At 41.5% G+C, this 20,976-nt stretch overlaps 1 protein-coding gene across 3 annotated transcripts in view; it reads right to left on the reverse strand.

The window, feature by feature from the left end:
• Nucleotides 1-20,976, reverse strand: part of CDKAL1 (CDK5 regulatory subunit associated protein 1 like 1) — a 654,128-nt gene that overhangs the window by 15,346 nt on the left and 617,806 nt on the right. For all 3 annotated transcript variants that reach the window (XM_008146133.3, XM_028152333.2, XM_054721432.1), the window contains 2 exons: nt 15,476-15,559; nt 12,514-12,678 (listed from right to left, as the gene is read on the reverse strand). In XM_008146133.3, coding sequence (XP_008144355.2) covers nt 12,514-12,678; nt 15,476-15,559 — 249 coding nt within the window. The remainder of the gene's footprint in view (nt 1-12,513; nt 12,679-15,475; nt 15,560-20,976) is intronic.

Below are 20,976 nucleotides of genomic sequence, written 5' to 3' on the forward strand. Positions count from 1 at the left end.
AAAACATAGCTCAGCAGCACAGAACAAAAGCTATGCATCCAGACTGTGAAACCCAAATATTTCCTAATGGGCCTGCAAAAGAGACTAATTAGATGCAATATGAAAGAAATGCACTAAATATTAAATGTACTGTGGTATTAATTGTTGGTGACACCACTTTAACATATGGGCGATGAAGAAGAAAAAGACACTAGAAAAACTGCTTGGGACTGGAGCCAATCTCTTTGGGGTGGAAGGAAAATAGGAAGGAACACACCCTCATTTGCCTCTAACACGGTTAGCTGATCTGTTTGAAATTAGAACCACTTTCAACTGTTTTAACTTAATTATTAAGCCATTTCTTAACCTCATGGATGCAGTTTTCATGTGCTTTCAAATCTGGCCCTGAACTAATAGACCCTTTCACTTCAATGGTTTTGGAAATGAACGTGAGACGGAGAGGAAAGCACTTTAACAGTGCTTTTCTAAGGGTCAAAGCTCTGAAAATATAGTATAGCCTGTACATAAAACTCAGTACACCTGCATATCCTGCTGGCCTTTGTCTGGTAATGAGGCGAACCACGCCACCCTGGCAGACTTGTGCTTCCTTTCTGAGCGCAGTGGGCTGTGCTGGTGCTGAGCTAACTGCTCAAGTGAATCCATCATTAGGATCAAAGTCCCATAGATGAGGAACAGGAGGCAGCCGGGCACCCCAGGGCGCCTTCCCTTCATTTGTGAGGAACAGAAAGGTAAGCCCAGCTCTCATTCTACAATAACTCTCTGAAAAGGGGGCATAAAGAACAAGAGGAAGAAATGTCTGTCAGAAGAACAGCCAATGCTGTAAGGTTGTTCTTGAGTCTCTGTTACTTTGTCACTCTCATTATGTGGGGAACCTCCTAAGATGGCCTGTTTCACCTGCCATTTTGTAGGAAATCATGGCTAATTATAGCATTTGAATAAAGGGTTGTGCAATTTTTACCTTCATTGCTTAGAGTAAAACAATGCCTTGACATATATCAAAAATTAAAATGATATTATTAGTAGTAGCCAACACTTATTCACTGCTAAGCCGTTTCCATGCAAATCCTACAAAGTAGGTACTATTATCCCTATTTACAGGAGAGAGAACAGGGGGAGAGAGGTTGAGTAACTTGCCCAAGGTCATTTTTCTTGTAAGTGGTGAAACAAGTATTCAAACCCAGAAAATCAGAACCTAGAATCCAATGTTCTTTTTTCATAAGTATTTTTATTGATTTCAGAGAGAAAGAGAGATGGAGAGATAGAAACATCAATGATGAGAGAGAATCATTGACCAGCTGCCTCCTGCATGGTTCCTATTCGGGGGTTGGGTGGGGGAGGGAATCACGCCAAGCCCAACCACTGAGCCACACCAGCCAGGCTAGAATCCATGTTCTTAACTGCTATATTACTCTACAGAGTGAAAAACAATGAAAACAAAGTATTTTTAAAAGTAAAATAAAAAACTTAAAATAAAAGCCAGGAAATCACTGGTTTTTAAAGCTATACGTATTAAACCCCTTTATTAAGTATTAATACAACAACTTTGCACCAGGCACTTTGTCCACATTATTTAATTTAATTCTCTTTGAATCAGTTATGTCCATTTCACAAATGAAGAATCTGTGATTCAATAAGTCAGCTGTGCAAAATCACAGGCATTGTTATTGCAATTTGAATCCAAAGCTGACAGACTCCAAATCTTGAGCTCTTTGCACAAAGCCATCCTACTTCTTCTTTCTTTAAAGCAATTCTTTATTACTAGGAATAAATTCAAAAAGAGAAAAACTTTGGAGTAAAACTGACTACTTATAAGTTTAGAATTGGGTGAGAATTTTCTTTTTTGTCTATTTCTACCGGGCACAAAATAGCTCTGACTTTTTAAGTACTGATTTTAGAAATTGTAGGAGTCAAGTGATCTGTTAAAACATGGGCCATACAAGGAGAAAGAACACCAGAAGTGAAATGAGTCAGCCTTTATGGATGGGCAGTGTTCCTGTTCTCTCGTCTTACTCAGGCAGACATGCAACTCGAGTAGCACTTGTAACAGAACACGAAGAAGATGATTAATACTGTCCATTCTCTCATCATTTTAATTTTCTTCTCTCTCTCTTTTTTGTGTGTATACCTGGTGTAAGCTTACTTTGGTATATAAAAGAAAACTAACGCCCAGGAATGACCAAATAAGACTCTTGCAACTCAAAAGGCAAGGGGTATAGGCCTGGATTAAAAAACCCAGGCTAACCTCACACTCATCAGGATGGCTACTACCAAAACCAACAAACAAAACCCACTAGAAAATAACAAGTGTTGGCAAGAATGTGGAGGAATTGGAACCCTTGTGCACTGTTTGTGGGAATATGAAAACTGTACACACACTGTGGGAAATAGTATGATGGTTCCTAAAATAAAATAAAAAATGTAACTACCAAATGATCTAGTAGTTCCACTTCTGGTTATGTACCCAAAAGAATTGAAAGCAGGATCTCAAAGAGATATTTGTACAACCACATTCATACGAGCATTATTACTAAGAGCCAAAAGGTGGAAGCAATCCCAGTGTTCACTGACAGAGAAATGGGTAAACACAATGTGGCATATACAGACAATGGAATATTACTCAGCCTTTAAAAGGAAGGAAATTCTGACAAGTGCTACAACATAGATGAACCTTGAGAAAGTTAGGCTAAGTGAATAAGCCAGTCAGAAAAAGACAAATACTATATCATTCCTCTCATATGAGGTATCCCGAATAGGGGCTGGGGAGAGGGGTAAATGGGGAGCTATTTAATGGGTACAAAGTTCCAGTTTTGCAGGATGAAAAAGTTATGGAGAGGGTTGCACACCAGTATGAATGTTCTTAACACTCCTAAACTGTACACTTAAAAATGCAATGTTATGTATATTTTACCACAATTGAAAAATAAAAACACAAGACAGAAAGTTGCTAAGACCTGGATATAAATCCTGGCTTGCCTTTCATGCCTTCTAATTTTGTGACTCTGGATAAGTTATTTATTGAGTTACTAATGTTCAGATTTCTTATTTGTGAATAGAGATAATAGTACCATCCTCATAGGGTTATGAGGATGACATGAGTGCATGCGTGCAGATATTTAGTGTAGTACTGAGCCCATAATAAGAACCACATAAGTGGCATTGAGTCATAGAGGTAGGCATGGAGTATTTAGCCAATGGCAGAGTCGGTATTGAGGGAGGAAAAATCCCTTGCTTTCTCTCAAGAGGTCACATGAGGAGGGAAATCCCCCTTTTGTTTGGCTCTCAGCCTTGAAAGCTCAGAAACGAAAATTCACCCACAGAAGAGACCACATTGATAAGACATAGAAAACCAACTTTTTAACAACACACTTAGAGCGGACTGAACAACCGTTTTCTTCCTGCAAGCAGATTTGCATAGGAAAGCAAATTATAATTAGAAGGTTGCCTGGTAAGCATGAACTCAACAAAGGGAAGTAAATGCAAGGAAGCTCTAAGGGCACCAGGCTAAGGCAAATGAATGCCATCATTTCCAAACTGAAATGGTCTTCAGACTTTTTGAAGTCAATTGGCAAAAGTGTCCTCTCTTCTGGGCTGCAGGTGATCGCTGCATTGTGAGCTTCCAGACCTTCTTTGTTTACACTGACTCACCACTCCTACCTTCAAATGTCCTAAATGTTGCAGTCAATTCTTATAGGCCCAGGGGCAAATTAATTCTGTCTTTTCTTTGATCAAAAAGATGTTGGATCTCATACAGGGCAATATTATTCATCTCAAATACTAGAGCAATATAGACTCTCATGTATTTTGTTTAATAGCCTAGTAAAAATCATTAAAAATATTCACCGAGTTTCCATATACTGCCAGGCAGTAACCATCAAAATATATTGTTCAGTGAAATAGCAAAAGTATGTACAATTTATCTCAGAAGGAGGTGACAAACATATGTACATGTATTTTTTTTATATTGTTAAAACAAACCATTGAGAGAATAAACTGAAAATGAAAACAAACAAAAAAGTGCTTAAATAGATAAGGGAGGTAACCAGGTGGAGAGGGAACAGTAGTAGTAGAAGGTAGACTCCTCAGAACATACGTTTGTAGATTTAAATTTCTAAAAGATTTTACATAATTATGAAACAAATTTAATTTTAAAAATTCTAAAAATTGGAAACAAAGCAAAACAAATGATTCTGTGTATTGCTTTATTGGTATAACCATAGGGAGAGGAACAATCTCAGATGACTTTAAAACCATTATTTGCCTATACATCCTTGGAGGGATAAACCCTAAGAACAAAAACAACTTTGAAACCACCATGACAGTTTAAAGTATTTTTAACAATCACATATTGGTGCTCGTGTTGGTATGGTTATTATGAGACAGTTATAGAAATATTACAAGATAAAGCAAGTGAGTGATTAAGTTACATTATTGGGAACTGGGATTTTCAATGTGGAAGAAAAGATGTTACAGACGTTAAGACAGAAAATTCCTAAAGATGACTTGGATGACAGCATGAATTGGGGTGAAAAAGAGGATATTATCAACTATCAGAGACTTCAGGTCCTACATCAAAAATATTGAGGAACCAATTTGATGAGCCTCCACTGTCTAAAAATGCAACCATTTGAGCACCAATTACCAGTATAATAACGGCAATGGATAAAAACACATCAAATATACAGAAACCTATACGTTCATAGTGACACTTAAAAAACCTTCACTGGTTAGTTTTGGAAGATGCTAGACAATCAACTCAACTTTTGAAAACTGGTAAATAGAGAGAAAGAATCAAGCCCTTTCCTCACCATTCCTGTAGGAACTGTACTTTGCGGTGAACAAAAATTGTAAGAGAAAGTTAGTCTTCATAGCAGTATGTTTGTTTAGCTAATACACGAGGAAGGAATGACGGAATCAGGATGCCACTATTTGCAACCCCTCGTGCCGTAATGAATCTCAGCCAACCACTAACACCATAAAGGGAGACAACCAGACATTGTCATATGCCACAAAATGGAAATGCATAGCATCATATGGAATAATCTTGTAAAAAACTCCAATCTGAATCTGATTAAGCCTCAAATATAACTACTGATTTATAAAACAAACAGGCAATGCAGAACCCCGTTAAACTGTATGAGAGGATGCAATTAGCAAATTCCACACTGTGGGAAATGCCACAGTACAAACAACCTGGTTTCTTCCACAAATAAACTGCAATGCAAAAAGGGAAACGAGAGAGCAGACAGATTAAAAATGACTTCGAAGACACACCAAGTAATTGCAATGAATGGGACTTATTTGCATCCTGATTCAAATAAACTGTTTTTAAAAAACTGAAAAATTTGAATATTGCTGGATAAAGAATTAATGTTAATTATCTTTAGATGTAATAATACATTGTGGCTATGTTTTTATTAAAGGAAACTTCATTTCTTAGAGATATTTTCTGATATATTTAGATGAAATGGAGTGATAAATGAGATTTCCTGGAAAATAGCCGGGAGGATGGGCTGAATAAGAGCACAAGTGACATAAGATCAGTTGTGAGTCGACAATTATTAAAAGTGGGTGATGGGTATGTGAGGTCCTTGTATTATTCTCTCTATGTTTGTATATGCCTGAAAATTTCAAGCATAGAAAATTTCTATAATAGAGATAAAACAATTCATTGATCCCAATCTTTGATAATGGTCATGGATTTGGTACAGTTGATGTTAGGCCCTGATTACACATAGGTTTTCTTTAGATGAAATGAATGACTGGACAGCATAACAATTTTCTAAGGGAACTTCAGTTGTATATAAAGATCACCACATTGAACAGACTATGCTTTCACAAAATTAGGTTTCACGAGAGAGCATGGTAAAGATATCAATGCTCCTAACATCTACAAACTGTGTTTTTCTCAAGGTTCCTATTCCTCTGGCACCTTTCACTAAACAATTCCCACCCCACTCCCCTGACACCCACCAATACCCACCCACATCCACATACAACTTTTGCCTATCTCCACCACCATCCTATCTAATAAAAGAGTAATATGCAAATTGACCATCACTCCAACACACAAGATGGCTGCCCCCATGTGGTCAAAGATGGCTGCCCCCATGTGGACACAAGATGGCCACCACAAGATGGCCAGCAGGGGGAGGCAGTTGAGAGGGACCAAGCCTGCAAGGGAGGGCAGTTGTGGGTGATCAGGCCAGCAGGGGAGGGCAGTTGGGAGGGACCAGGCCAGCAGAGGAGGGAAGTTGGGGGCGACCGGGCCTGTAGGGAAGGGCAGTTAGGGGTGACCAGGCTGTCAGGGGAGGGCAGTTAGGGGCAATCAGACTGGCAGGGGAGCAGTTAGGCATCAATCAGGCTGGCAGGGGAGTGGTTAGGGGATGATCAGGCTGGCAGGAAGAAGCAGTTAGGGGCAATCAGGAAGGCAGGCAGGCGAGCAGTTGGGAGCCAGCAGTCCTGGATTGTAAGAGGGATGTCTGACTGCATCCTAAACGGGCAATTGGACATCCTTTGAGGGGTCCCAGATTGGAGAGGGTGCAGGCTGCGCTGAGGGACAACCCCCCTGTGTACGAATTTCATGCACCAGGCCTCTAGTCTATATATCTAAAGAGCCAGTGTCTGTAACATCCAAAACAACCAAAGGCTCGACCGAACGCCAGGCTGCGTGCGCAGCATGCCGAGCAGGCTGAACTGCTGACCTCTCGGAGAAAGAGAGAGGCGGGGACTTGCAGCGGGGACTTGCATGAGGCTGCCTCATGGCACCCCACATCCCTCCCTGACCAACCACTGTGACTCCAAGCTGGTGAGGGCAACCTCCAGGCTGCAACCCCAGGTCCCTTGCCCTCACCCCAGGTCGGAGAGCGTGGCACCAGGCATGGGAGCCCGGGGGTCCGGGAATGCAGCGCGAGGGGCCAGCGCAGCATGGGAGGGCTGTGTTTACACTGCCAAGTTCCCCGCTTCCACCCCGGCCCCCGCATCCCTCTTCTCTCTCCTCGGAGGCCCAGCTCCTGCCTATGTGGTTGCCTTAGCAGGTCCGATTGCACCGGGCAGTGAGCCGTGGCAATTGGGACAGCCACTTCCTGGGACAGGATGACTGGGCCGTGGTGATTCATGAGGGTGACGAGGCCCGCAGGGCACACACAGCCCTCAGGCAGTGGGGGTGGTTGGCCAAGCCGAGTCTGGCTTCGGTGGGGCCAGTGGGAGCCTGAGGCCACCACAGACCCCACAGGCTATGGGCCAGACCGTGGCTCAGCAGCGAGTGGTGTCTCCATGCACGGAGCCTGGGGGCAGCCGCAAGCTGCTGTAACCCCGCCCCACGCTTCAGGAAGGAAGAGGAGGCTCGTGGCCACTGGTGCCCTAGGCCGCATCGCCTGTGCCGCCACCTGCCAGGCTGGCAGGGTCCAGAGCAGGCGAGCTGCTCCTGCCCCCTGGTATTGGAACAGGGAGAAGGGCACTGGGTGCAGGGAGGGGACCTCAGCCGGGATCCTCCCGGCGCAGCGAAGGAGTCCGGCCTGGGCCCGGTGGGGAGCTTAGGAAGTCTGGCAGAGCAGGTGCTGGTTCATACCAACTCTTACTCTGCCATCTTCCTCCAGCTCTCCAAGCCAGCCCCCCTGCCCCACCTGGGGAACAGGCTCTGGGCGACCTCCCCGATCACAGACTGTGGGCCCGGAGACCTCGAGGAAGAGTGCCCGGCGGGGCCCAGTGCAGGAGTACCAGGGCAGAGCTACTTCTGTGTCTCAGTGAAGTTTGCACCAGACCCAAGGAGGAAACCGAAAGGGGAAAGGCTGGGAGGCATGAATTCCCAGCACTTTAGCCACTTGAAAACAGCCCTTCTTGGAATGTAAGGCAGCTTTACATTCAGCTGAGAAGTGAGGGGGCTGAACCCCACCATCGCTGGGTTCCTGTTGGTCCAAGGCCTGAGTGTCCACCATGACAAGGAAAAAATGGAGGGAGGTGCCCAGAGGAAGGGCGGACAATTGAAGGAAACTGTGTCTAGACTTTCCCCAGCCCTCTCTCTCTTTCCACTGCCTACAAAAGCCCCAGGCCCGGCCACAGTTCTGTCTCCACCTTTTAGTCCCCTGTTCTCCAACCACAGAGGAAAAAAATAAGGAAGGAGTCCGTGCTGCCTTCAGAAAGTATCTATATGCCTGATAGGCCAGTTGCTTCCCGCAGAGGGAGGCCAGACTGCAGGGAGCAGGCCTAAGCCATCAGTAGGACATCCCGTGAGGGCTCCCAGACTGTGAGAGGGGGCAGGCCGGGCTGAGGGACCTGCCGCCTCCCTGCCCAGTGCACAAATTTTTGTGCACCAGGCCACTAGTTTTTATAATAACCTTCTTAAGAATTACTGCTTCCCATTCCCTTTTTCCTGCTAAGTCTCCTGACAGTTTCCAGCAAAAGTTTTTGACCTATCCTTTCTTTGATTTTTATACATATTTTAAATATTTTATTGATTTTTAGAGAGAGAGGAAGGGAGAAAGAGAGAGAAACACTGATCATCTGCCTCCTGCATACCCCTACCCAGAACTGAACCAGCAACCCGGGCATGTGCCCTGACCTGGAATCAAACCAGCAACTTTTCGGTGCACAGCACAACACCCAACCACTGAGCCACACCCACCAGAGCTCTCTGATTTATGTGTATCCCTTTGAACTCTATGAGCCTTCCACTGGATAACTTTTATCTAACCTTTTTCTAAAATGAATTATCCTTAAATGATACTTATTCAGAAATGTTCCCTATCAGGTTGGAGGTGGCATTTTTGGCTCCCATCTTCCCTAATATTATTCAGACTAATTTCATCTATTTTTCCTATTCTCTTCTTCTTCTAGTCCTCCATTCCTCTACCCAAACTGAAAAGAAGAACAGTAATAATCATAAAAAGATGTCACTATGTATCGTTTCCAGTAGAATATCATTTCTTAGAGGGCAGCAACCTTTTGACTTTATTATGGCTTTCTTTTTCCATCATGTTCTGGGCATCTATTATTATTTGAAAATACAAGGTCTGTTTTCTATTAATGTTTATAGAATTTACAGTCCTGCCACAAGGTAGGCATTCAATCCATTTTTATCAAATGCAATATTTCAATCACAGAATCTCAGAGACAACTGAGGTTCAAGGAACCTGTGAGATGCACAAAAGGTCACAAAAACCTTTTACTGCAAATACGAGGATTCTGTAGTCCGGAGCTCGTGACCTGCCCGGGCTGTGCTTCTCCCCCATCTGCTGTCCTCACCATCTGATCAAAATGTCACAGGGCCTACTGTCAGACTAAAGAAGCCCAAAGTAGCAGGGGCTAAATCCTTAAAGATTAATCATAACATTCCCAATTAAGAAAATGCATTTACTAGGGAAAATAATTTGTAACACAATATTTTTCTTTAGGAGCTTTGGCCTCTCCAGAATTCTTTTTTTTAAAAATTTTTATTGATTTCAGAGAGGAAAGAAGAGGGAGAGAGAGTCAGAAACATCAACGATGAGAGAGAATCATTGATCGGCTGCCTCCTGCACACCCTCTACTGGGGATCGAGCCCACAACCCTGGCATGTGCCCTTGACTGGAATCGAACCGGGACCCTTCAGTCCATAGGCTGATGCTCTATTTACTGAGCCAAACCAGCTAGGGCTTCAGAATTCTTTACGACGTGTGTAGGGAAGGTTATCATACCAGAAAACTCAGGAAAGCCTAGAAAATTCAGAAAGACAGAAATTCAGCTGGGATTGGTTTTTAAGCACTGAGTAGATGATCCTCACAGAGAAATTCACTCTCTCTCCTGCCTCTGCATACCATGTTCAGGGTAAAATGATGAACAAAACTGAAAATGTCAGAACCAGGCCATCTGCAGAGTCTGTTCTTTCCAGATGGGACTAGGTGTGAAAGGGACAATGACCACTTAGTACCTGCTGACCATGTTCCAGGAATAGGATTCGGTAGCTTATACACGCGACTGAGTGTATTCCTTTCAACAACCCCATGAGAGAGACATCATCACTCCCACTTCACAGACTAAACTAACACTCAGGAGCCACGTGCCTCAGGTCAACTGGCAAGTCTAGATGCAAACCCAGGTCCAGCTGAGCCCAAGGCCATGCTCCATCCACATGGTTAAGCTGGTTCTTTTCATTCAAGAGTGCCAGCACCTTTATCAAGTTCAAAGAGCCCAAAATGTCTGAGACATGATTATAACCTCTACCATCTACTTCTTAAGCCTACAAAAATGGAATCTGTTCTCTTCTTGCTTAATTTACTTTCATTCCTATCATCAGCCCAAACATTTTAACATCAGGACAAAGTCATTAAAGAAGGCTTTTCGACCCTGAGTTGGGCATATTTTTAAAGCCTTTAAAGCTGACAAATAATGAAGCGTAAAGCTATGTTCCTTAATTTATATGAAGTCACACATGGTGATAACGGACTTGCCTGATGTTTCCCTTAATGTTAACACCCAATTCAATATTCCTGACCCTGGGGCCTCATGCACACTGTAAGACCATTCCTAGGACCCTTCTGGACCATCTCAGCTCAGAGGAGGGCCGGTGGCAGCAGTGCTGACAGCACCATCGCACAGGCCGGAGGGGGAAGAGGAGAATAGAAAAGGCTGCCCCGTGGAATTTAAGTAGGGCTACGCTTCTAGAGAGGAACACAATAGTAAAGAAACGAAGAAAATGGTACTACTTTTCCTGATTTCTGTATCATTAAAGATGATGTTTTAAAACTCCATCCTTTTTAATAGGCATACATGAAGGAATTAAACCAGGCAGGGCCTTTGGAATAATAATTTGCCGGCTACTACCATTTGTTGTGATCTTTTTTATTGTAGCAATTTAAACTCCAGCCTGTAAAACACACTGTGTAGAACAACAAAAGATAAGCCAATTTCCTTTAAGCATTTCTGATGTAAAAGCCACCTTTCTAGCAATATCATTTAAATGCTGGGTTTCACTGTTCCCTCTTGGCCATCCACCCCAACTCCAAGTATGATTTTTTTTTTTTTAAATAACAGCAAACATTAGTGGTTATGCTTATCAAGTTTTCCAGTTCACTCCTGGTCGAGCAGGATGATACACTTGGCAGGGTCCGGACAAAGGCGAGTCTGCGTCATTCCGTTATCAGTCACATGCGATGCACACAGTTCTCACATGTACTTGTCAAGCTCATGAGGGGTCACTCAGGTTTGGACACCAGAGTGTGTCACATTCTAAGTGAGAGCATAGATAATAGTACCCTCTTTGTCCCTACTCTCAAAGTCCAATTAACATGCCTTGCAGTATATTTTGAGGGAAAAGATAATACATATATTAAAACAATTTTGGAATTATATGGCCAGATAAATACCACTTATCTTTTTTCCGTACATGAAGTCGTTGCTATATACTTTTCTTGGAGTGTTTAACAATTGTGCTAGAGAAAGGACATCAAATGATGCTTAGAAATGTGATACACATTTTCATTTCACACTCCATCAGCTTTTACAACTGTAGCTCAATGAAATGTAAGAGAGAGCTTGGCAAACAGCCATATTTACCAAGGTATAAAATAGTGGTCAGGTTACTGTTTTATAGAAATTAAAAAAAGTTTCGTTTTCAGTCCACATGACTAAAGCAGGTATTCAGCTAACACCATAGAGTAGTGATTTTCAACCCATGTGCCATCTCAGGCACCCTGGTGTGTGCAAGAATTTTTAAAACATGCAATACCTGACCATTCAGTCAGGGCACTGACCTCTTTTCCCTAGATTGTCAAATAAAAAAATGACAACAGCCTGCCTGGCCAGCATGTCTCAGTGGTTGAACAATGATCTATGAACCAGGAGGTCATGGTTCAATTCCTGGTCGGGGCACATGCCCGGGTTTCAGGCAGCCAATCAATGATTCTCTGTCATCATTGATGTTTCTATCTCTCTTCCTCTCTCTTCCTTTCTGAACTCAATACAAATATATTTAAAAAATTATACCTTTTTTTTTTTGCAAGATTGACATAAAATATGTTTTTTGTGTGCCGCAGGATTTTAGTAATTAGTGTATGTGTGCCATGAGATGAAAAAGGTTGAAAATCGCTGCCCGAGAGAAAGGCACCATAAGCACATATACTGACATGGTTTAGTGCCTGTTTAACTATAGGTTTTACTATATTATAAACAGCTTCATAAAGCAAGAAACGATGTCTTCCCTCACCCGGTTCTACTCAGGATTTACTGACAGACACACACTGGATCTGACCATCTTTGGTGTTATATCTTTCACTTGAAAATAATGGCGTTTGCCTTCTGCATCTAGACCAGAAGCAGAAACAGCTGATTCCCTTAACTGACAGAGAAGAAGAAGAAGAAAAAAAAGCTAAAGGCATCAGCAGAACTGCATCTTTCTAATTCAGATTTCCACGTGTGGGAAAGGACTGCAGCCTCCTGCAGACACAGAGAGGGGGCTGTGAATTACCGAGCCACAGTCTGAACCCTGCGCCTCCCCAGCTGCTTCTTACTGGCAGGTGGAGGGGAGCACCTTTTACTCACCTCGGTCAAGCCTGAGACCTCTCCTTTGGCTAATGGTTTGCTGATGGATGGCGTGTATACTTTGGCGTCTGCTACTGGCTGTCCTTTCATAAAATGCTTTCCTGATTCATAAATGTCCACTTCGACCATTTTCCCCATGAATGTGGGGTTCTTTGGCACTAAAACCTTAAAAAAAATGTTCAGAAGGCTCAATTTTAAAATAAACTTTTAATTTTAGAACAGTTTTAAATTTATAGAATTACTGCAAAGGGAGCACAGAGTTCCTGTCTAGCCCATACTCAGTTTCCCCAGGAAAACAGTACACCAGTCTGCCGGACTTGTCACAATGAATGAGCCATTATTGGTGTCTGACTATTAAGTAAAGTCCCACTTTATTCAGAATTCCTCAGCTGTCAACTAATGTCCTTTCTATTCTGAGATCCACCCCAAGTGGGCTCTATCTTCCAGCTGCTCCAGGACCTGGGTGGGGACGTGGGGGAAGGGCCGGCACTCTGGGAGGAGCTGCTGCACGCAGCCTCCTGCACTGCAGGACGCCTGCTGTCCTCAGGCATGTGGGAGGCAGACCTGGGAAACCCCAGCAGGCAGCCAGTCACTTCTGGACGGGCCTTTGATATTCTGCTCTTGGCTGTCCCATGCAATGAGGAAACCAAGACAACACTGATGAAAGAAAGCCTCCTACTTTTAATACCTTCCAAGTTAACTATCAGAGTTCTGGTTTGAGTAGACACTTCAAATAAAGGCCTGTATGTTTGTGTGCATGTATACATGTGCGTGTGTGCACGAGCGTGTGTTTGGGGGGAAGAGAAAGAACACTTAAAAGCAACCTTTTCAATATCCCAAACATGGAGTAACATGGAGGTAAAAAGCTCCTTTAACTGGTTGCCATTCAGTTCTTTTGCTCTGTAATAAAACGCATGTATTGTAAGCGCTAACTCCACATAGAATCAGCTACTTTGGAAGGGTACTCTGGCCGGGTCACAGGAAACTGTCCTATGGTCTCTTTCCACTAGAGATTTCGGGTAAAAGCACTTGTTTACCTCGAACAAATCTCTCCCCTGCTTTGGGACTTACAGGTAGTCTGTATGCATTATGTCTCCCTCTATTTTAGGACTAGCTACTGGCCAATCTTTTAAAGTTGGGATTCAAAATAAAGAGACTAATTCTGACCCAGCAAGACTTTGATATCTTGATGCAATCTTTCCTTCTGGAACTCATCTCAGTAGGAAAATAATTCCTGTGAGATCTCTGGAACTTAGTTGTAAAGACAAAAAGGTCAGAGGAGGCAGAGGCTGCACAGCCGGTTTCTCAGAGGCCGCGGTGGATCTCGGTCCTTCTGAGTCTGATTTTCACGACCACTGAGTCCACCGCTTCATCAAAGTGTAGGAAGGTCACCTGGGTGGCGAGTTACTCACGGTAAGCAGACGGACTAAGAGAGCTTTAGTATCAGAATATGAAAGCCCTTTTAAATCAATTTTTATAAGACGAGAAAATCTCCAGAGTAAACTATCCCGGGGAGATCTGGTGTGATTCTGGGGGAAAATAACTCCCCTTGATCTGCTGCCTTGATCTGAATGAAGGGCTCAGTGTTTTTCCCCCTCCGGTTTTAATAATTGGAAAAAGCCCGGCTGCTTTAAATTGGAGGAAACAGCTAATGAGGCATGCCATTGCCTTTAAAATGAAGGGGAAAAAAGTTCCCCGCTGAGGCAGAAACCCAGATGGCAAGAGAAAGGAGAGGGAAGAGGCCATGAAAATACAATCAAGCTCCTCCCCAGGCTGAGCAGAGCGGGCCTGGGTAGGAAAGCGGCCCTCTGGAGTCAATTAATGAGATGGAAAGTGGGGAGAGCCTCAGCTCAAACACGAGTGTTGGAAATCCTTCCTCGACAGTCGCCTCCACAGGTACGGGACAGGGCTTGTTTAGTCTGGGTCTGGAAAAGCTCCCCACCTTTCCTGAGGACCCAGGCCCGTCTGAGATGGCTCCCGGTGGCACATCAGTGCCCGAGGCCTCTTAGCTACTGCTTCCCTGCTCACAGGAGCAGTTGGCTGCCCTTGACTGTCCCCTGCATGACTTGCCCACAGTGGTCTTACGAGCCTTCCCAAGCTCTCATTCTGACCATGACCCAAAGAAAAAATCCACTTCTCATTTGAGCTTAAAAGTTAATACAATCCAGGACCCATTGAATTCCTGTCCCCATGCAAGTCCCCCACCTGAGAGGGCATATCCCATCCCCATATCCCGATGCCCCTCGAGGAGGCATGGTGCTTCCTTCAGTCACTTTCCAATGGCTTTACCTCCTGGGCAAGTGGAGTCCCAAATGCCAAGACAGAATCTGGCTACTGGGGAGGCAAGGCAGGCTTGCTTCCTGGGCTGGGAAAGAGCCCCTGAGGGTGGGTTTGGAGAAAATTCTCAAAGTAAAGTTGTTTTGATCCTTACACTGCTCTCCTCACACAATCAGAGTTGAATCCAAGGAATAGACTCTTTTCCCTTTGCTCCCAGCATTTTTATCAAGGTGGGAGTTATAAAAAACAAATATGAAAACTAAACAGAACCAAAAATCCAACCAAGAAATGTGCCTGATGCCTTGACAGTGAGAGGAAATCCCTGCCCTTCCCGCTGATGTCGCCCGCGCAGACATCCTTCCTGCCTCTGGACAGGACTCTGCCAGGCTGTGGGGATGTTGGCAGGAACAGCTGTCTGTTCCAAACTCCCAAAAGCCTAAGGCTGGCCCCCTCAAAGACTAGTGAGGACTGAAATACACGTATTCCTTTATAAAGAATGTTTTGCAGACTAAGCCACGAAGATAAGGCCCATGTCAGTCCGGCTGGCTGGATGCTATAAAATGCCTTTTGCTGCACAAGATTCTACAACCCTCCCCCCTTTTAAGTTCCTTTTGCTTAAGCAGACTTATTTTCAGAACTCTTTTTCATTTTGGAGAAAATTTAAGTACACAGAAATGTCTCTTACCTGCTCATAGAATTGATTGTGTGCAACATAAAACTTGGAATCAAAAGATTCTTCTGTTACTAACACTTGTTGTCTTTCACCAATCTGGGAAGAGAAAGGGAGAGAAAAAAGGAATGATACAGGCAAACACCTAAGAATTCAAAACAAATGCCAGCCCAGTAAGTAGTATCCTCCTGAATTTAAAGTAGGCTCTAAATTGCTAGTTACTTAACAGCTAATAAAGAATCACCTATTCAAATTTCCTGAAAGACTTTATTAACTATTTGGTAATAAAAATGAGACTAGTATGAAATCTTATATTCTTAACTATGAAACAAAACTTGATTTTATTTCCTCCTTGAGCATAAGATAATTAAGGCTTCTAAGACTTACAAAAATCTTCTAAATATCACTTTGTTTCTTGAAACAAGGCTGCAAAACAAGCCAGAACAAGCTGCTTCTAATCCAAATTCATGAAAATATTTTGGCAATATGAAAGAGTAGTAATAAACATTAATTTGAGTTATGGGGAATGTAACACTAAAGAAAATGCTTCCAAAAACTAGTCATTAAGAGCTTGCATCTAAACATTTCACATACTATTCTGAAATTACTAATTAATTCACACAGCTATTTACTTGTCATATACATTTTCTCTGTCACAGGCAACTGTCTCCTCTATGTTGCAGCCATGACCTCATATTCATATTTTTAAAGAGAAATACAACAAAAATAGGGGACTGTTAATTCTCTACAGGATCAACCTATATGTATCTATATTTATTATCTAAGCATGCATTTTCAATAACCAAGAAGTTAAATCAGACAAAATATGGGATAAAGAAATGTGACTTCTAAAATATTCTACCATTTCCAAGTTTATTCCACTGTGAAATGTAACACTTAAAGTATCAATTACTGATTTTTACAAGGTTGTCAAAATGTCTGATGTAGCAAATATTGAATGACTGCATTGAATGACTGTGCCCGGAATTACATTTGCCTTTGTTACTTGGTAAATATAACCCTCTATATTAAAGCACGTTGGCATGAAGATTTAAAAAAGCAATCCCCAGTTTCATAGGTAGGAACTTGCCACCACGTTCAGGCAATTCCCATTTAGGAAACATAAACACAGCTGCACTAAATAGACCACCAATACAATTAAAAACACACCCTCTGCTATGTACAATGCCAATACCTAAATACACCATAATTTACTATTTTTTTTACTATCTCATTCAAAACGTAGCCCTCTTAGTCAAAGATTGTAAGGTTTCTAGGGTGACACTTATTAAAGACTTATTTCACTTTATGAAAACTAGTAATAGTTCCTGCAACACTAATTTCTTTTAAAAATCAAATGGCAACAAAAGGAAGTTCCTGAAACTTCTACTTTGAGCTTTATTAAAAAAAAAAACAACGCTGATGAATACGGGTTTCACTGAAGTATATTTTTCTGTAAAAAACTTAGAATGTTTGCATACATTTCACAGTGTGAGTTGCTTATAACTTAGGATAAGTATCTCTCGATGGTTCTTAAGGAAATTTGCAATTACACTCCATGTAACATTAAGTTTTCAGAAAATTAATCTAACAATAATATGGGATTGTAGAGACACTGAAACCGAATGCTGGTTCTTTCTTCTTGTTGGAGTGAATGCAGTCATCGTTTTTGGGCTGTCCTATTTATCTGGACATAATAATGACAATATACACACAGAATTAGAAGACTTGCTATGTTTATACAGTAGAGGGCAGGGCTTTCGATCAACCATCAGAGAACTATTTGTAGGTGAGTATTTAACTATTATTTGCCAAAGGGATTCAGGAAAACTGTTATGTGCAGTCATTTATAGTGGCAAACAACTCTCCAGTCATCCTTTTTGTCCTCTCAGCCATGGATATTTCATCTCACTGGTGAGGCTCTTATACTTCCTCAGAGAATACTGGGCAAAAATGAGCATAAGAAAGCCAAGACCTTGATTAAAAGCTGCTACAATCTATCCCCACCCCCTAAAATACCAACAAAAACTAATACATGCACTCCTCAATATTTTTGTAAGGTTAAAGTTCCAATGAGATGAATATAAAATACAACCTTTAAGATAATCAGCTATTTCAAATAACCTTAAAACAATGATGCTAAGGAAGGGAACTCTGGAAGATGCAACTTTGCCTTGGCGACAGTGAGGAAACTTATGGGCTAAGGACATGTATAATAAACCTCACATTTTTTTCTTTTTTTAAATGAGTCACCTCCTCCTATACTTTCCAACTGTTTTCTCCTTTAACCTAATGTGGTTAAAGAACTACATTTAACAAGAGTGAGGATGGTAATCCATCTTTGCCTATCAATGCCTCTGTTATCTAGCAAGAAATCCCAGCCTAAGAGGAAAAAGGCAGGGTATTTGAAGAAAAAAAGGCCACATATCCTAAGACAATAGGACAACAAGCACCCATCCAGGTATTATGTTAATGACTGAGATAATCCACTAGAAGTGATCGGACCAGTCCGTCTTACAGATAATGATGGAGATGAGGTGTGTCTCACCTGACATTCTGATATTCCCCTGGGAAGTAGCTTCTTTGGCTACCTCACTACCACTGATAGAACCTTCCCTAACAACTGGACCCACTGACAGAAATGCAAGGTTACACCACTGGTTTAAAACAAACCCTTTTCAGAACAAGATTACAAAAAGAATGCTGTGTAATTTTTAAAATGAACCAACTCTTGCAAATGTATAAGGTTGAAAATAATGTTTTTATGAACTTTGTGACTAACAGCAAAATATGGCTATTCAGCAGAGATGATTAAGATGAAAGTGGAATTGTAAACCTAAAAAATGATCTAGAAGGTGGCTTTAAGGTAACCGGAATAGTCAAGGCTAGGAAGAAAGGGGAAGAAGGAACATACCTCAATGAAATGAAGGTTATATATGACAAACCCACAGCCGTATCATACTCAATAGGCAAAAACTATAAGCATTTCCCTTAAGATCAAGAACCAGACAGTACTGAAAGTACTAGCCACAGCAAATAGACAAGAAGAAATACAAGCATCCAAATTGGAAAGGAAGAAGTAAAATTGTCATAATTTTCAGATGACATGATACCGTATATATAGAATCCTAAAGATTCCACCCCCCCCAAAAAAAAAATATACTAGAACTGATAAATGAATTCAGTAAAGTAACAGGATACAAAATTAATATCCAGAAATCAGTTGCATTTTTACACTAATAATGAACTATCAGAAAGGAAAACTAAGAAAACAATTCCATTCACAACTGCTTAAAACCAATACCTAGGAATAAATTTAACCAAGGAGGTAAAAGGCCTGTACTTGCAAAATAATATGATATTGAAGAAAGAAAGAAGATACAAATAAGTGGAAGAATTCACATCATTAAAATGTCCAAACTACCCAAAGCAATCTACAAATTCAACGTAATTCTTATTACGTTGGCAAATAATAGTTAAATACTCACCTACAATGTAAGACATCAATGGCATTTTTCACAGAACTAGAACAAATATTACAAAAATTTATATACAACCACGAAAAAACCGAATAGCCATGGCAATCTTGAAAAAGAAGAATAAAGTTGGAGGAATCATGCTATCTGATAGCAAACTATACTATGCGACCATTGTAATCAAAACAGCATGGTACTGGCATAAAAACAGACATATAGATCAATGTAACACAATACAGATGCTTGAAATAAACCCACACCTTTATGGTCAATTAATATCTGACAAAGGAGGCAAAAACATACAATGGGGGGAAAGATAGTCTATTCAATAAATGGTGTTGAGAAAATTTGACAGATACATGCAAAAAAGTGAAACTAGACCACCTTCTTACAGCATACACAAGAATACACTCAAAATGGATTAAAGACTTAAATGTTAGACCATAAAAATCCTAGAAGAAAAAAACATAGGCAGCAAAATCTCAGACATACTGGCAGCATTATTTTTTTCTGATATATCATCTTGGGCAAGGGAAACAAACAAAAAGTAAACAAATGGGACTACATCAAACAAACAAACAAAAATTGCACAGCAAAGGAAACCATGAACAAAATGAAAAGACAACCCAATGAATGGGAGAACATATTTGCCAATGATACATCTGATAAAGGGTTAATATCCAAAGAACTTATAAAACTCAATACCAAAAAAACCCAAAACAACCCAATTAAAATATGAGCAAAAGACCTAAATAGACACTTCTTCAAAGAGGACATACAGATGGCCAATAGACATATGAAAAGATGCTCAGTGTCACTAATCATCAAAGAGATGCAAATTAAAACGACAGTGAGATATGTCCTCATTGGGAGGAGGGTTCTGGGCTGGGGGAAAAGGTGAAGGGATTAAGCAATGTCATAGACAAAGACAACAGTATGGTGAGTACCAGAGGGAAAGCGGGGTAAGGGAGGTTGGGAAGAGTATAGGGAGGATAAATGGTGCTGGAAGGAGACTTGACTTGGGGTGCTAAACACGCAATACAATACCCCTACCCCCGCTCCCCCAAAAAAGGAAGAAAGGGGAAAGTGATGAGACGGGAGAAGGAATGGTGAGAAGCAGAAAAGCACAGTTCTAGCGGAAACTGGGGGAGAGGAAGTGTTACTCAAAACATTCTATTCCACATATTTGAATTGGACAGAAGAGTGGGAAGACTCAGGGTTTGGGTAGATTGTTTCTAAGATAAAAAAGATTTGACTACATTTTGGGCCTTCACATTCATCGAAAAAATGAGTTTGGTAGAAGTGACATGCTGGTGGAGAGAGGAAGTAGGGCTGAACAGGAAGTGGGTTATAATATTTAAAGGACCTCTCAGATCCCAAACTGTTAAGTCATTGTTCATGGCAGATCTGTAGGTTAGGGGCTGGTATGCTCACAAGGTTTCAGATAAGGAAATACTCTATATCCAGGCTCCTTTTTCTGACAGTAAACGCATGCTTAGAGCCTTCCGTAAATTGCAGCTAATTTCTGGCTGCCCTTAAAGTAACAACATAATCTTTAATACCCACTAAGAAACCTGAACCTAAAGAAACCTGTCAAAATCTTTCCAATGAAGCTCCCGCTTTTTTGTATTATCCTAAGGAAGATATCCCTTTTCCTTTTTTTAAAAAAAAAAATATTGATTGATTTTAAAGAGAGAGAGAGTGAGAGAGAGAGAGAGAGAGAGAGAGAGAGAAAACCTTGATTTTGTTACTCCACTTATTTATGGATTTATTGGTTGCTTCTTGTATGTGCCCTGAGTGAGGATCGAACAATCAACATTGGCATTTCAGAACATGTTCTAACCAACTGAGCTACTCAGCCAGTGCACCCTTTTCCTTTTGATTTGCTTTATAGACATATAATTTATAGTTGACTGCATAAAATGCCTATTTAATTTCTACAACATTTAAGAGCTTGGGGTGGGGATACAACCCCCCTGCTATAGTATTTCTATGGTACACTCAGTTTCCACTGGCAAAGTTTGACCTTCAGGACATTAG

This window comes from Eptesicus fuscus, chromosome 9 (genome assembly GCF_027574615.1).
Source record: "Eptesicus fuscus isolate TK198812 chromosome 9, DD_ASM_mEF_20220401, whole genome shotgun sequence".
Lineage (NCBI taxonomy): Eukaryota > Metazoa > Chordata > Mammalia > Chiroptera > Vespertilionidae > Eptesicus > Eptesicus fuscus.